We start from the raw sequence: 16,535 nt of genomic DNA, 5'->3' as shown, positions 1-16,535 counted from the left end.
GCTTTTGTTAATAATTCATAATAATCATGGGGTGTACCAAAAGGTTCAAAAAAAACCACAACCAGTAAAGAAGGCATACATCTACGCATCTTTTTACTGTTTTGAGAAAAGAAAATCCAGTATTATTCCCTCATTTTAAACTTTTATACAACATCTCAAAATATATTCTGCATTTTACTTCAAAAGTGCATTTTATTAAGAAAAAAGAAGGAACAGATTACAAATCAGGGAATGAAAGTCATGGCATATGATGTATCAGTGCGTTTTGATGCTGTAATGTTGAAGTTCCTAGCCGGCAGACCACAGAGTATTGCGAGGCTTCGCCATCTATAAACCTGTTTACATTCCAGCTCCCAACCAGGTTAAAGCTGCTACTAAATAACAAGAACACCTGTGAAAGATTCAGAGCTGTTACAGTGTTTGTATTCCGCTTTGCATTAAATGAAAACTACCATTTTCATGTTCAATCCTTTGATAGCTACCACAAGCCTTTCAACAACAACAAAAATGCCACTTATCCATATAGGTCCTTCATAAACTACTGTTAATTCATATCCTTGAGATTTAGTTGGGCATTTACAGAAACATCAAAGTGGATATAGTGCTGTGAGAAAAGACAGGCAGGTTTTGTAAGGAGAGTCAAGAGGGAAAATAAAGAAAAATATGTTTAATTTACACATTTCCAAATTGTTCTGGTGTGAACAAACTAAGGAATCCAGTTTTTCCTTGGCAGACACCTGGAAAGCGTGAGTGTAAATTCCAAAGTGCCTCTGCTATACAGTTGGCTTGTGGAATTCAAAGATAGCTACATGCAAGCATCTTGTTTACATGGCCTCAAAGGTAATTACTGAAAGTTTCATAAAGTTATTGATAATTATTTGAACTTCTGGTATGTATATATATCCTAATCAAATGAACTAGTTAGTAAGTTATATTGATTTTTGGTTCTTTTTGAGAAATATACCCCATCATCGTAAATGAGAAGTGACTAGAATGACAGACTTAGAATATGACATGTAATAATATGCCATCACCCCTTAGGAGGAGCATTCTGGAAAAACTCTACTGGATTTGCAAAAAAGGGGGCATGGTGCAGCTTATATTTCAAAAAGTACGTCCTGGAGGTCAGTGCACAGCAAAATATATGCCTGAAGCGGGGGATACAGTTTAGAATGAAGAATGGAGCTCTACACTTCAAATTGTCTCTTTTTTCTAATACATAAGAAGATGCTCCATGGAATACAGTAAAGGGAGATCAAAGAAAAGTGGGTGATAAACTTTAGGAAAACAGAAATATAAACCTATAAAGAAAACTGACATAAGGTTTGGGAGAAAATATTCTCGGAAGTATATTTCATTTGAGATATTACAGTTGTAAATAAAAATAATTCTTTGAAGTGTTAAGAATTGTGTTTTTTTTTGTTTTTTTGTTTTTTTTTTTTGTGGTATGCGGGCCTCTCACTGTTGTGGCCTCTCCCGTTGCGGAGCACAGGCTCCGGATGCGCAGGCTCCGGATGCGCAGGCCCAGCGGCCATGGCTCACGGGCCCAGCCGCTCCGCGGCACATGGGATCCTCCCAGACCGGGGCACGAACCCGCATCCCCTGCATCGGCAGGCGGACTCTCAACCACCGCGCCACCAGGGAGGCCCAAGAATTGTGTTTTTTATATCAACAAGTTTACGCGTCAACATTTCACACTCTTTGGGAAACTGGCATTACCCAGGGTCTTAACTACTGCCGATACCGAACCACGAGAGCAAGTTAAACAGAAAAGTGTTAAAGGCAAGACATCACATACTGATGACCAATGCACTTTGTACGTCTTGTTACATATGAATTGCATGTTCAGAGCTGGAGCCTGACACTCAGAACCTAAAGTTTTCAAAATCATTAAGAGTCAAATAGAAAAAGAGCAATACAAACAAACCAGTGACAACAAAACATATTTCGACACTACTGATAAATTGTATTGAATGCAATACAGAGAAAGGCAAAGGGGTTTATATACTTTTGGCCACTGAAGATGCAAACACCAGCCAAACAGGATCTTAGAAGCATTTCCAGGTCTATGAATAACACCATGGGGACACTAAAGCAAACACAGAATATGTTCTCAAATAAAGCAAGGTCATTATAGTCCAATTTTGACTTTTACCTCTCACACAACTTAAGTATCACTTATGGCTGAGAGACCAGTGCTACACTTTTCACACTGAAAACCTGTAGCTCTCAAGTGGGTTAAACTTCTGTTTTAGATCATATCAGAACAGTTGGAAATTAATATCAATATCTAAAACTCCTTGTTATATAGAATGACCGCTGTGGGAAGTATGTCACTGGATGAGGCCTCCTGGAGCTGTCTCGAGTCTGGACATGGCAACATGGCAGTGCTGCAAATCCATTGCCTGTACATTCAATGTAAGCACTTTTTTTTGTCCCTGGAGAGCTCCTGGCTATTAAATCAGACTGCTGTAATTATAAGGTAAATCACTGCTGCCAATCAGAAGAAGTACTCTTTCTGATTTTCACTGACTGCATTTTGTATATTAAGCTCACTTTTCAAAACAGCCTCAGCACTGTCTACATTCTCTGACCTTTTGGCCTCATTTCTTCTGTATAACCTTTTCTGCTGATAAATGCGGACAGCTATGGCAGTGATGCACAGCAAGATAAAGATCACAACAGCTACCAAACCTAGTGAGAGGAGAGAAAAGAAATACAAAATCAGAATTGTTGTCCAGGTAGAAACTGTAGACTTCACTGTTTAAGAAGTCATAATAAAATTATTTTCTACTGAAATCAAGCATCAAATCAATATCAAAACCTTAGGTATTTCTGGATCAAGTGGTATCAAAATATGTTCAGTCTACGTCTGAGTTCTATCAGTCTTGTAGGTTCACCTTCATTTACTCTGAATGCATATTATTTTGGATTTATTCAGTGCATTTATATATACAATATGTTAATAACACAAGGTATTACCTACATGTCTCTAAGACCATGGGGTCACTTTACATTAATACCCAGACAAGTTTTAATTATTTTGAAATTATAGAGTAATAGTAACATCATAAAATAATCAAATGTGTTTTTAATACTTAAATATGTAAACATTTTTTATTATTTATTTTATTATCATTATTATTTTTTGGCTGCACCATGAGGCATGTGGGATCTTAGTTCCCCGACCAGGGATAACCCATGCCCCCTGCAGGGGAAGCATGGAGTCTTAACCACTGGACCTCCAGGGAAGTCTCTGTAAACATTTTTTAATTGAAGTATAGTTGATTTACAATGTTGTGTTAGTTTAAGGTGTACAGCACAATGATTCAGTTATATATATATACATATACATATCTATTTTTTTCAGATTCTTTTCCCTTATAGGTTATTACAAAATATTGAGTATAGGTCCCTGGGTAAACAGTATGTCCTTGTTGTTTCTCTATTTTATATATAGTAGTGTGTATAGGTTGATCCCAATCTCCTAATTTATCCCCTTAAATATAAACACCTTAATGAAGTTGATTATCAATAATTTGTTATATTGTTAAGTATCAGGAACAAGTTATGTATATGAATAATCTTGACTAATGAAATATATTGATACTAATACAGAGTAATTATATCTATATGAGGAATATTGATTTTTTGAAACACCTGATTGTAAATACAAAATTTAAATACCACAACTGTTAGCTATGCCAAATGGTTACCAATCCTGGCATTACGTTAAGTCAGTCTTCTTCAAAGTGTGATCTATGAATCCCTGGTGGTTCCCGGGACACTGTGAGGGGTCCACAGGGTCAAAACTATTCATAATAACTCTAAGATGCCTTTTTCACTGTGTTGTAATATCCACCGATAGGACAAAACAAGGTTAGGTAAACTTCTTGGTACCTTAGCATGAATTAAGGCAAGGCCACCAAATTTTAAAAGTGGTCACTGAATTCATAAAGTAGAAAGAAGGCATTGCACTACCAGATTCATTTAAGAATATCCTTGATGAAGCACTAAAAATTACGCCTTTTACCAAATCGTGACCTTTGGCCGTAAGTCTTTCTAACATTTTGTGTGATGACATGGGAATTATTTGTAAAGTACTTCTACTGCAGCGTGAAGTATGATGGTTGTCTCCAGGAAGAATGCTAGCATGAACATCTGAGTTGAGTTGTGAACTGAACTAGCTGCTTTTTCCTTTAAAGAACACTGTTTTTACTTGAAAGGATGACTGACAGATAAACTATGGTTGTTTTAACTGGGCTATCTGGCAGATATTTTCTCTAAAATGAAGTAAATCTGTCACTTCAAGAAAAACAGGGCTTCCCTGGGGGCGCAGTGGTTAAGAATCTGCCTGCCAATGCAGGGGACACGGGCTCGAGCCCTGGTTTGGGAAGATCCCACCTGCCACAGAGCAACTAAGCCCATGCGCCACAACTACTGAGCCTGCGCTCCAGAGCCTGCGAGCCACAGCTACTGAGCCTGTGTGCCACGGCTGTTGAGGCCCACATGCCTGGAGCCCATGTTCCATGGAGGGGGTGGCACCGCAATGAGGGGGTCCCCGCACTGCAGTGGGGACTGGCCCTCACTCGTGAGCCCACGCACAGCAACAAAGACCCAATGCAGCCAAAAATAAATAAATAAAAATTTAAAAATTTATTAAAAAGAAAAGAAAAGAAAAACAACTGACAATGTAGGATGCCAATGATAAAAGCCAAGTTTTCAAATGAAAAATAGAATTTGGAAAACTGTTGTCTGTCACCATGAGTTTGAGAGTTCCCTTGTACTTAGACTCTTCTGATGAAATCAGTGGAGGTACTAATATAGTGTTTTCAGATGAAAATAGGTACAATGAAAACAGTGATGCAGATGGAGTCTCATATCGTAAAACAAGGACTCTTCATCCTAGTTTAAATTAAGTATAAACAACTCTAACAAATCCAACTGAAGCCAAAACTTTGAAGGTCCTATTCAGTCACAATGGATTCCACAGCACATGATCTGATGGGCAGATTCACTACAGCCAATCATAATATTGCCAGGGGCTAAGCCGATTTTTGGCGAGGTCAGCCTTATTCCTTGTTGATAGATCCAACATAAACCTGGTAACTAAACTCTGTACTGTACTTGAAATCTGAAGAATTTACTAATGGATATGATTTTTCATAATTGGTCATATTAATAAAGAATAATTTAAATCAGAATATCCATTTGATGTTATATATTTTGCCTCTCATCTTAGAAAAGTAATCAGTTGAGTTGCTATAAATATTTCTATTGTCTGGTTATAGGCCTCTAGTTTAAAGAAAGAGATTCTGAACAATTTCAGTGTGGAAAGCTGATGAATTAGATACAGAGGGCAGGCTACTGCAGGCCCAGGCAGGACATCCTGACAGTCAAAATCATGGTTGGACTCTGGAAATGGTTTGCTCCATGCATGTGATTTCCCTTTTAACTGGAGAAAGTGTTATGTCAGGGTTTGTCATGTCCACGAAAAACCTTGATCTAACCTGTTATACAAAAAAAAAAAAAAAAAAAAAAAAAAAGGAAAAAGGATACTCTAAATGACATGGCCATCTACAGCACTCTGTGACACTGCCATCTGAAGCTCTGGGTGAATGTGTTTTTATGAGGAAATTATGTAGCTTTCTGTCTAAATCTGAGCATTCATATCTGTGTATTCTGGCCAGAAACCCTCTACAGTGTCTGAGTCACCAGTTTTAAATATCTTATTAAATCAATTTTCCCATCTCACACTATTTATTTATTTACTGTTTGTAATTGAAGAAAAAGATTACCTAAAATGTAAAACATGGGGGAATTAGCCAATTGGAAACTACTTAAATGGATTAATTATTGCTACACAATGGGTGCAATTTATGAGTAACGCGACAACAAGTGAAGAACTCTACCACAACGCTAGCAGATGGAGCAACACGCTACAGAACGGTATTCTGTGATTTAGCCGAGAAACTGCGCGTGACCCCAGGCGAGGCCTTCCGGGCTTAGATGGCCACGACCAGCTGGTCTGCTCCTGAAGCTCAGTCTGCAATGATCAAAAGCAGACACTCCTGGATCTGTGGACCCTGGCGAGACCCCGAGCAGCAAATCTTCCGTAATTCTTGCTCTGCTCTGTGCATTTGAGTCAAGTGAGAATTTCACAGGTCACCTATTAGTTGTTTCCCTTGTGTGTTCCATTCCAACACACAATGACTTACAAACAATATTCTAAAGATTAAATACTTGCTGTAACATTAGCTTGACTATACAATAACTATTTATATCCAAATCTGTACATTTATCTCCCTATATCCTTACTATATATCTATACTAGTTAAATGCACAGAAAAGGCACCATTATGAGACTGAGACAATTTGTTTGACTAGGAATCACAACAATTTGCAATGTTGAGCACATTTTAAATGCTGTAACTTCAAATGAGTTTTTACCATAGATTGTATTAATATTATATTGATATATTTATTTTAGACACGCAGTTATTAACTACTCTTCTAACAGGGTTTTAGTTTTTGTTTTTCACTTGTTATATGACTAAATGAGGAACCTATTTCATGCATCTTTAACTTATACCTCATTAATTTGATAAAAAGTAAAGCAACTGAAAAAGCAATGGGGATGTTAATATTCTCACAAAGATTTGACCAGTACTCTTCTCTGTATAAATAAAATTCTAAGCTCTTAAAGGAAGTCAATGTCTACATGAGTAAGGGTGTAAAAAATAAAACCAAATGAATCAGGTATAAAGCCCACGTAAGTTGCTCAAGTATACTACTAATCACGTTACCTGGCAATATAATGATAATAAAATAATTGTTTACTTTTTATGTCCATATCATATGCAGAGTATGGAGGAAAGGTGAGCCACTTAACATTTCAATAATCTGATTAATAACATTCTAAAGACCATTAATCAGGAAGGAAAAGGTTTATGTAGGGGGGTGGTTTTGAATAAATTATGTCTCAGAGAATATGCTGTTTTACTGTCAGGACAATATATTTAAAATTTTTTGTGTTAATTTTGCAATTTAAAATAAGTATTGTGACTTCCCTGGTGGCGCAGTGGTTAAGAATCCACCTGCCAATGCAGGGGACATGGGTTTGATCCCTGGTCCGGGAAGATCCCACATGCCGTGGAGCAACTAAGCCCGTGCGCCACAACTGCTGAGCCTGTGCTCTACAGCCTGTGAGCCACATCTACTGAGACCTCGTGCCACAACTGCTGAAGCCTGTGTGCCTAGAGCCCGTGCTCCACAACAAGAGAAGCCACCGCAATGAGAAGCCCGCGCACCGCAACGAAGAGTAGCCCCTGCTCGCCACCACTAGAGAAAGCCCGTGCGCAGCAACGAAGACCCAACGCAGCCAAAAATAAATAAATAAAATAAATATATTAAAAAAAAAATAATAAAGTAAGTATGAACCACCCTTATTCCATTAGTTTTGTATTTGATAAAATGCAAATAAAAATGTAATATTCATTGAGAGGAGCATCTAAACCATGGAAATATACACCTTTATTAAGCATTAAGGCAACATTAAATATATGCTTCTAATGTTAATCTCAGGTTTTTCCTACTTCTTACATAAACCCTTGCAGAAACAGTGATGTGTCCAAGAAGGCAAAAAATGACACTTCCTCAAATACAGTCAGAACATCCTAGGGAATGTAGATGGCCTTATCAAGCTATATGATATTCATTAGTACATAGTTTAACAACCATTCTTTGAGTGTGATGTTTCAGTGAATTATCAATTATTTACACTGAAACTCTCCAAGGAAGCTGGGAATTCAGGATGACTCTATAAGACAATCCAGTACAAATAATAAAGCACCCCACTGACCTCAGGATTCACTGCCTAACTCTTGGGCCATGTGTAGATTCTCCACAGACAGCTTCTCTAGTGCTAACTACCTCATCCTTAGCAATGATAGGAAGAGCTTGCTCATGCTTTCTACTACCTCCAATTACTGCAGAGTCACTCTTGATTGTGTTAGTGATGGGTCCTCTGTCATCTCTTGCTCCAGAATGATCTGCAGTTAAAGGACAGAAAAGGGGGAAGAGGGGGTTATCGGTGAGTAAAAAGAAGAAATGTTTAAAAATTCATAAACTTTTTAAACCAGAACAGAATTATAGAGGTCAATGTGGGATGTCTGCAATTTTAACCTTAAGCAATGCCCACATGCAATGGTCCACAGGAATAAAGAATTGAGAATCTAGGAGAGAAATGGGAAAGGACTGAAAATTAAACAAAACCAATTTCAAGAAACCATCTCGAGAACATAGAGTCCCAGCATTAAAAGATTTTAATATCCAGTGGACAAGCTGTGTTTGGGACTGGGTAAAGGAAGAGCCATAGGCCACCTGCAAAGGAGTGTGTCCTCTCCCTTGATGTGGCATCAGTGCCAGCCTGGGCCACACAGCTGGACTCCGTCACGTGTCCTGAGATGGTGATGGGGGCTGGGCGGCTGCGGTGCAGAGCGGCCTTCAGCGGGACCACGTGGCTGACCTGCACAGCAGAGAGACAGCCCAGGAAGCCCTGTGCACCTGCCAGTGCCGTCTCCTGGTCCACGTCACTGTGTTCTGTGAAGCCAAAGAAACACCACAGGATTGATGACAGTGAAGGTGCAAACGGGCAATGCCACAATGGAATATTCCAAGTCTTGACAATGCAACAGCAATACATACTCAGCTGTTAAATTCCTTTTGCTTTTGTCTTTATTACAAGAGATCCATTAAATCTTTCCACAACTACTGGTGAGACATCCCAGGTTAATAAAGACAAGTTTTTAAGTATGGCTAATTAAATATACTGAGAGCTCTCTGGAAATAATTAAAGTCTCTACAAGAATGGGTCAGATAATGAACTGATCAGGGTTCCTGCAAGATGTTATCATGTTAGAGGTTGTATCTCAAAAGCTTTTAGAGACTCTTAATTCTTCACGTACAGCAGTGAAAACTTTCATACCTCACTGACTTTTCTCCCTGTTTCACTGTCCACCTATCACTCAGACTGAGATGTGTGTGCCCCCTATACATAGATAACCCCCCTCCATTTTAATGAGCATTTAGTTAATGTGGAACTATTGTGGGACAGAGATTGGTTTGAGTGTCAAAATATTAATTCATAATTTTACAGTGAAGAAGATATTTCACGCTTGGCAAGCATGAAATCTAAACAAGGGGAATTAATTGTAGACTTTTAACATTCAAATGTTATCAGACTACGATGCATCCACCCATCCTATATGATCATAAAGCAGCAAGACTACTTTCCCCCGTGCTGCACATACTGGGACACCAACATTTGCATTTTGGTCTCTTCAAAAACGTATATAATAAATATTGTATTTATTGAATGCTTATTATATGGTAGGCACTAATTCTAAGGGATTTGCATGCTTGTGTTTAAACCTTACAGTAGCCACGAGTATCCTATTCTAGTCACACAGACAAGACCCTTTAGGTTCAGAATTTTCGTGATTTGCCTGAGGCTAACTCAGCTGTTGGCATTGTGCACTGGACTCCAGCCCTGTTGGACTCCAAAATCATAAGCTTCTTTTGTTTATAATTGACACATTCTTTCCTTCACTCCACTTATATCTTCTGTGGTGCATTTTTTTTTTTTTTTTTTTTTTTGGCTTGAGATCTATTCTTGAAAGGACTCGGGGCAGCTCCGTTCTGATTGAGCCTGTCTTGTTACATCAGGGTTTTTGAAGAACACTTCCTTCTGCCCCACTTTCATGCACGTTTTATACCTTTTTAATAAAAATACTGATTAGATGTTTAGCATCATGAATGTCACACTCTAAAACATCTGAAAATTCGACAGATTACATCACTTTCCTGTTGTGCTGGGGGATATGGTATTCAGACCCAGGCATCCTAGCTCTGGAGCCTATGTCCTTACCACTAGGCTGTCCTGCCTCGTAGCACAAAGAGCCCTGAGAGGCTATCGCTCTGCTGCTCCGTGAGCCCACAGGGAACCCTCAACACCCAGCACCACATGGTTACATAGGAGGCGCTTCATCAACGTGTATAAACCAAAGAACTAACTTAGTCCCACCACACAGCAGCCACTCATTTGAATGGATGGAGATACATTCAAATATACATATTTTTAGAAAAAGACAGCATTCTTGCTTTGGAGTTCTTTGGTTTATTTTTTTTTACTTTAACAAGAAATAAAAAGGAATATACTTTAATAGCAACATAATCAGAACAATGCTTTTCATATTTCTTCTACAAGGTTAAAATCTTGAATAAAATTTCTATAGACCTTAAAAAAAATCTTACCTTTTGAACAACAAAAAAAGTAAATAGATAAAATTCACTTCTCTTGTAAAAATCTGATATGAGGCAACTGTTAAAAACCCTACACCTTTAAACTGAAAATATTTACCTATTATAAAATATTGTAGAAAAAAGTTTTAAAATCTAAAACTTAAACTAGTCTGTCAATTAATATTTGTTTTAAGAGCTAAATATACAGGCAACACATTCCCTGCTGTTTGAGCATCTTACATTCTAGTAGGGGAGACAGACAATAAACATGAAACAGGAATGGATGAAAATTCTGAAGACTGATAATGCTATGAAGAAATAAATTAGAAAATGTGATGGAGTGTATCTGGAACAGAAATTTATCTTGATGGACTAGGTGATTTTTTGTGTGTCTATTTTAAGGATGACTCTGAACTGCCCTATTCTCTTAATCGTCTGTAGATATTACTCCAGCATCTTCTGGCTCTATCATTTCTTTCTTAAACTTTGTAAGATTCCCTGTGATTTAGGAATTTTTATCAGATTGTCCCTGCTGTTTATCCTCTCTCATCTATTACGTATAGACCACGGTGGCCCCTTTTAATCTGCAGACACAGGTTTTTCTTTAGCTTGGAAAATTTCATATGCTGTGCAAGCAACTATTGTTTGCCTTTCATCCTTTTTATCCTCCTGGACGCCGAGTATTCACGTTGGGTCTCCTCTGCATGTTCTTTAACTGTTTTTAATCTCCCTTCTGATTTCTATCTTTTAGGACTTGTTTTTGTGTGGGTCAAGTGCTTCACTCACTTGCTCTTCCAGGGGATGATTTCAAGTATCCACAAAGATCATTCTTTTTTAGTCTGGAAAAATCATACTTTTAGTTCCTCTAGGTCTTTTTGCTGCTTTGCTAGAATTTCCTTACAGTGCTCTTACTCAATTTCATTCAGGATGGGGTCTGTCTCCTTGAATAGCTTAATTCTGGTTGTTTTGGTTTCTCTCTCACTTGATTGCTGTTGAATCAAGGGTTATATATAGGATTGTTTTTCTCATCTGCTAGTTGATTCTCTGTCACTGCCTTCCTTAGGTGGCTGATGCCCAGAGAAGGTAGACAGGGTAGCAGCTGTCCTTGTCAGTGAAGTTGCCATCCAAATGCCCACCTGACCTCAGGATAGAGAGGACATGGTCCAAATTTCAGGATTCAGGAAATCCTCACATTTCAGGTCATTCTCTCCTCGGCAAAGAGGGAACACAGAAGCACTGAGTTTTCAATGCTGCCCTGTCCCCACGGGGTCCAGGGGTCTCTGCAAGCCAAGCATTTTCCAGGATCCACACAATTCAGGGTCTCCCTTAAGACTCTTCTAGGCTGGTCCCCAGACTCTCTTCCAACCAGAAGCAGGGAGTCTCACAACACTGTCTCACTGGCAGCCCCCAGGTACCCAACTTGGCTGTGCTAGACCATCAACTCCCTTGTTTCAGGAAAGTCAATGGGTCGGAACTAGAATCTGGAGAGAAAGGGAACTATGGGACTTTGCATCCATCTTCTCAGAGTTGAGTCCAGATGAAGTTAACAGCTATATTAAGTTGCTTATAAGCAGTACATAGTATCAGAGAGCTGCACTGACAACTGTGTTCATAAAGCCAGGGAACAAAAACATTGATCTTTCCTATTATCTGACTCCTGAAATGCCAACAACATGTAAGGGTTAGAACAGGACAGGTGGGGGAATTGTAGATAAATGCCTCTTACTTCATTGAAATCCTGATAAGATAATTATGTTTGGGATGTTTCCGGTTAGAAAAATTCTTAACTGACTCAGATTTTGCAGGTGGTCTTGCCTGTTAAAAAGTTAGCCTCAACTGTATCTTCCAACCAAGGGAATGGCTTCTGCTTTTGCAAAGAAATCTACCAAAAGTTCTACAAGAAATAGAGTAACAAGAAAGTAAAATTCGTGTGAAGCGCCTTTCTATTTATTACGCAGAGAGAGGACTGTTTCTGGAAAGGATATGAAGTAAATGAAGAACAATTAAAACAAGAAGTGCTTCATGAAACTTCTTGTGGCTGTCAAAACAACAACAACAAAGAAAAACAAAAAACAAATAACTCAAAAGAAACCTAAGTAGTTTGGCCATACCTATGGAAAAGGGGCCACCTTAAAAAAGGATCGCAATACCTTTAATCCATAAAGATAAAGAAAGCTTGCCAGGAAATGGTACAATGAATCAAAGGAGCAGTGCTAATGTCCAGCAGGACATTTTTACCATCACAGGCAATTACAACAAGGATTCAACAACAACAAAAGTTGGTGGAAAAGTCAAATGGCAAAGCAGACAGCAAATACTGTGTGGATAAAGGAGCAGGGTTTTTTTATAAACGGTATTTAGTTGCCAACCAAGCCTACTGCTCTGAGATACAACCTTGAGAACCTGATTAAGGTACAAACTATTTATAGTGAGGCATCTCGGGGTAACCTGAGCTTCTATTTTGCTTTCAGCATGACCTGTGTCATCTGAAGTGTCATTTGACTGGACATTTACAAAATCACAGTGTCCTTAAGTAACTGAGTTAAACTTTCTTATGTACCCTTTGGCTTTGAAGCAGGTTTTATATAAAATGTCCCTGAGCTTGAAGTCTGTTCCTGAAGCTATTCTGTGAGATGCCGTAGATATCCTCCTCCTCCTGACCACATACTTTATTTTACGTCTGGCCCAGATCTCCACTGCAGAAATCTGAGTTACTTCCTGACTCTGCAGCCTCAGAAGAGAGAAATGATCCCTATGTGGTCACTGCCTTTAAATATACCAAAGCTACTGCTCACAATGAGTGAAAACATCTTCAGGCTTTTAGAAAACTCTTCTAACATAAAAAACAATCTGTAGGGCCTCCCTGGTGGCGCAAGTGGTTGAGAGTCCGCCTGCCGATGCAGGGGATACGGGTTCGTGCCCCGGTCTGGGAGGATCCCATATGCCGCAGAGCGGCTGGGCCCGTGGGCCATGGCCGCTGAGCCTGCGCGTCCGGAGCCTGCGCGTCCGGAGCCTGTGCTCCGCAACGGGGGAGGCCACAACAGTGAGAGGCCCGCATACCGCAAAAAAAAAAAAAACAAAAACAAAAAAACAATCTGTAAACACAACTCAGAACTTAATCTGATGAGTTTTGGATAAACAAAGCAAATGTAATGCAGCCTATTAATTATGGAGGAATATGAACCCAGTTTATCTGATGCAACCTGGCTCTTCCCACCAGGATGTACCCACCGACTTTTGCTGTCAGTGTTCTTGCACCATTACATCCCTGACATAAAAAAGTAATAAATAGTCGTAAACTTCACTCAGCCTCTGAATAGTAATTTTCAGTCATTTTGTAATAGGTTAAATTATATCATTATTCAAAACGTGGGCACATTTGCTATAAGAAGTTTTATGCAATTTCAAGGGTATGCAATGATCTTAATTGAGATTTTTTTTTCATGTGGTGGAACTGTGACCCAATAAAAGCTTAATGAATTAGCAAAACAACTTTATACCTGCAAATTTCCTTTGACTAATTACATAATTACATCGTAGAGAGATGTCTCTTTATATGATCTTTGAGTAAATAGGTCTCTTAAAGGAGCTGATTGAGGAATCATTCACTTTGGCCTCAGTACTTAACACATTCTGAACATGCTTAACAAAGAAACGACATCAGACCACCCGCCTCTTCAGAAGGAAGAATAGGAAGAGAGGAATTGCTTTCTCTCTGTCCTCCAGTACTCACTTCTACAAATGAGAATGGACTGTAGGAACACTTTTCAGCTCCAATCATCATTAACAAGTATTACTGGCAGCTATCAAGCAAGGAGGATAATTTATAGGTAACAATATCTTACTCTGATGACATGGAAACCATCTCTAACCCTCTTTTATACTTAACGGTCAACACAAGCAGAATTCACAGTTCACTGTCTTTCTTCTCACTAGTGCTATAGACCATCATTAGGCTAGCCGGTCCAGTATCTCTTCGCTGTGGCTGTGCCCTCTCTCCACCCCAAAGGTCCTGTATCCGTACCTCCTGTCAATCCCATCCTCTCTCTCTCATCCATCAATGCCTGGTCTTTAATAAATTCACACACACAATAATGTAAGTCCCTGATCATGGCTTTATTTTTTACTTATTCTTGGTACAGGTACATTTTAAAGCATGTCAGTAATTAAAGAAAGAAACAAGTGCTTTCTCCTTTTTATTTTAGAAATTATTTGAGTTTTATCATTGTATGAAGGCTTCTAGATTGTGGCAGCTGATAAATATATAATTTGGGATTTGTGACTTTGGCTTTTATCATTTAGTATTTTTTGCAGTGTAAGTTGAGCTCTGTTTTACGATGTTTGACGGCCAAGTGAAAGCGATGCAGGTGACATCCTTGTCAAAGGCGTACACTTGCACATCCCACCTGGAGCGTGTATACAGTCATGATTATATGTGCGTCTGACAAAATCCCACTGTCTACCTTATCATGTGCTCCATAATTAATACCAGATAAGATGTTTCAGCGTCATGAGTGATCTTTGCTTTTGGAACATGACACTTCTGATCGATGCTGGGGTATCAGGATGAGGAGAAGAGCTGTTTCTAAGTTTCTAGGTATGGCCAATTCAAAATGATGTAGCTGACTGTCTGGAAATGATTAAAGCCGCCACAAGGATGAAGTCATGCTAAGTACTGAAGATGGTCTGTGACATTTTAATTATTAAAATAGTCAAGCTGATGAATACAAAAAAAATGATTTTAAGTAGATTCCTTACTTTTCTTGCTCTAAACTATACATCTCTTTTAAAATGTGCTTTTAAAATAACACCTCCATTATCGTAAGAGATGTTTCACAATATATTTACAAAATTGCAGTGCCCTTAGGTTACCTGGCTCATGTTTTTTCCTCACGTCAGGGCTCTTAAGTGAGTTTTACATGAACGGTTCCTGACACATTGAGATTGTTCTCAAAGCTCTTCATCGGAGACTGAGTAGATGTCCTTTCCTAGCTGACTACAGACTTTATTTACATCTGGGCTGAACCTCTACTGCAGTAATCTGAGTGTACTCCCTGGCTCTGTGGCCTCAGAAGAGAGAAATGATCCTCACTGGTCATCAATCACCTCTAATATACAAAAACTACTACTCAGGATGAGTGAAAATAATCATCCAGCTTCTACTTGAATAAATCATAAAACTATTCTAACATATAAAAGTATCCAGATACAGAATCCAGAGTTTAATTCTATAGTGAATTTTAAATATGAAAAGCAAATTTAATGTACTTTATTGAATACAGGAGTATCTAAATTGAGCTGCTTGGCAAACAGCTGGATCATCTCACCCCGGCTCTTAACTACTAATGACTATTAATACCAAAGTTATTGAGTCTTTAAATATTTCAAGTGCAGTAGGGAGTTAGAGATGGTTCCCATGTCATCATAGTACAGCTTGATATTATTTCTAAAATTTACCCTCCTTATCAACATCTGCTAGTAATGTTGATTAATAGTGACAGTAATCCAAAATTATTCCGATGATTCTTCCTAAGTTTAAGAAATGAGTATTGGAGAAAAGTGAAAGAGGGGAAGAATTTCCTTTATTTCTGGGTTTCCATCTAAAATGGCAGTGGATGGTCATATCCTTAAGTTTTTGGTTGAAAATAGGCAAATTATAACTCCAAAAAAAATTGGTCAATGTTTTTTTCTGCTCCCTTAAAAGAAATATTCAGAAAGTATAAAACGAAACAAGTATTTAATTTTTTTTTTTTTTTTTTTTGGCTGTGCTGCCTGGCTTGCGGGATCTTAGTTCCCTGACCAGGGATTGAACCCGGGGCCCGGCAGTGAAAGTGCCGAGTCCTAACCACTGGACCGCCAGGGAATTCCCACAGTATTTTAATTTTTTAATTTGGAGGATAATTTGGAACTATTTTATCCCAAGCAACATAGGGTACATTATACTCAATTAGATACACAGGAACATTTTGTATAATGATTATCTGTATGCCCACTAACCATAAATTCTGTGAGGGCAGATGCAGTGTCTGCCTTGCTGAGTGGCATTCTCTGTGTACACAACAGGTGATCACAAAGTATGTGCTAAATGAACAAGGGAGCCAAACAGACTTACAAAAATGAAAAACATAGTTGGTAAGTGTGGGCACATGAGAATGTGCCTTGCAGACCTCCAACTAGATGAGAGGAATTGGCCAAGGGCCCCAGCTGCTGGGCTCTGAAATCCATCCTCATAC

The 16,535-nt window shown here is 38.7% G+C and overlaps 1 protein-coding gene across 7 annotated transcripts in view; it reads right to left on the bottom strand.

The window, feature by feature from the left end:
- Positions 1-2,500: 2,500 nt before the first annotated feature.
- Positions 2,501-16,535, bottom strand: part of CNTNAP4 (contactin associated protein family member 4) — a 270,181-nt gene continuing 256,146 nt past the window's right edge. For 6 of the 7 annotated variants that reach the window (XM_060083395.1, XM_060083401.1, XM_060083399.1 and 3 more), the window contains 3 exons: positions 8,383-8,601; positions 7,980-8,051; positions 2,501-2,694 (listed from right to left, as the gene is read on the bottom strand). In XM_060083395.1, coding sequence (XP_059939378.1) covers positions 2,501-2,694; positions 7,980-8,051; positions 8,383-8,601 — 485 coding nt within the window. The remainder of the gene's footprint in view (positions 2,695-7,979; positions 8,052-8,382; positions 8,602-16,535) is intronic. The other variant, XM_060083397.1, reaches the window with a different exon arrangement.

This window comes from Mesoplodon densirostris, chromosome 19, assembly GCF_025265405.1.
Source record: "Mesoplodon densirostris isolate mMesDen1 chromosome 19, mMesDen1 primary haplotype, whole genome shotgun sequence".
NCBI classification, from domain to species: domain Eukaryota; kingdom Metazoa; phylum Chordata; class Mammalia; order Artiodactyla; family Ziphiidae; genus Mesoplodon; species Mesoplodon densirostris.
This window is presented reverse-complemented; position numbering and strand designations above follow the sequence as displayed.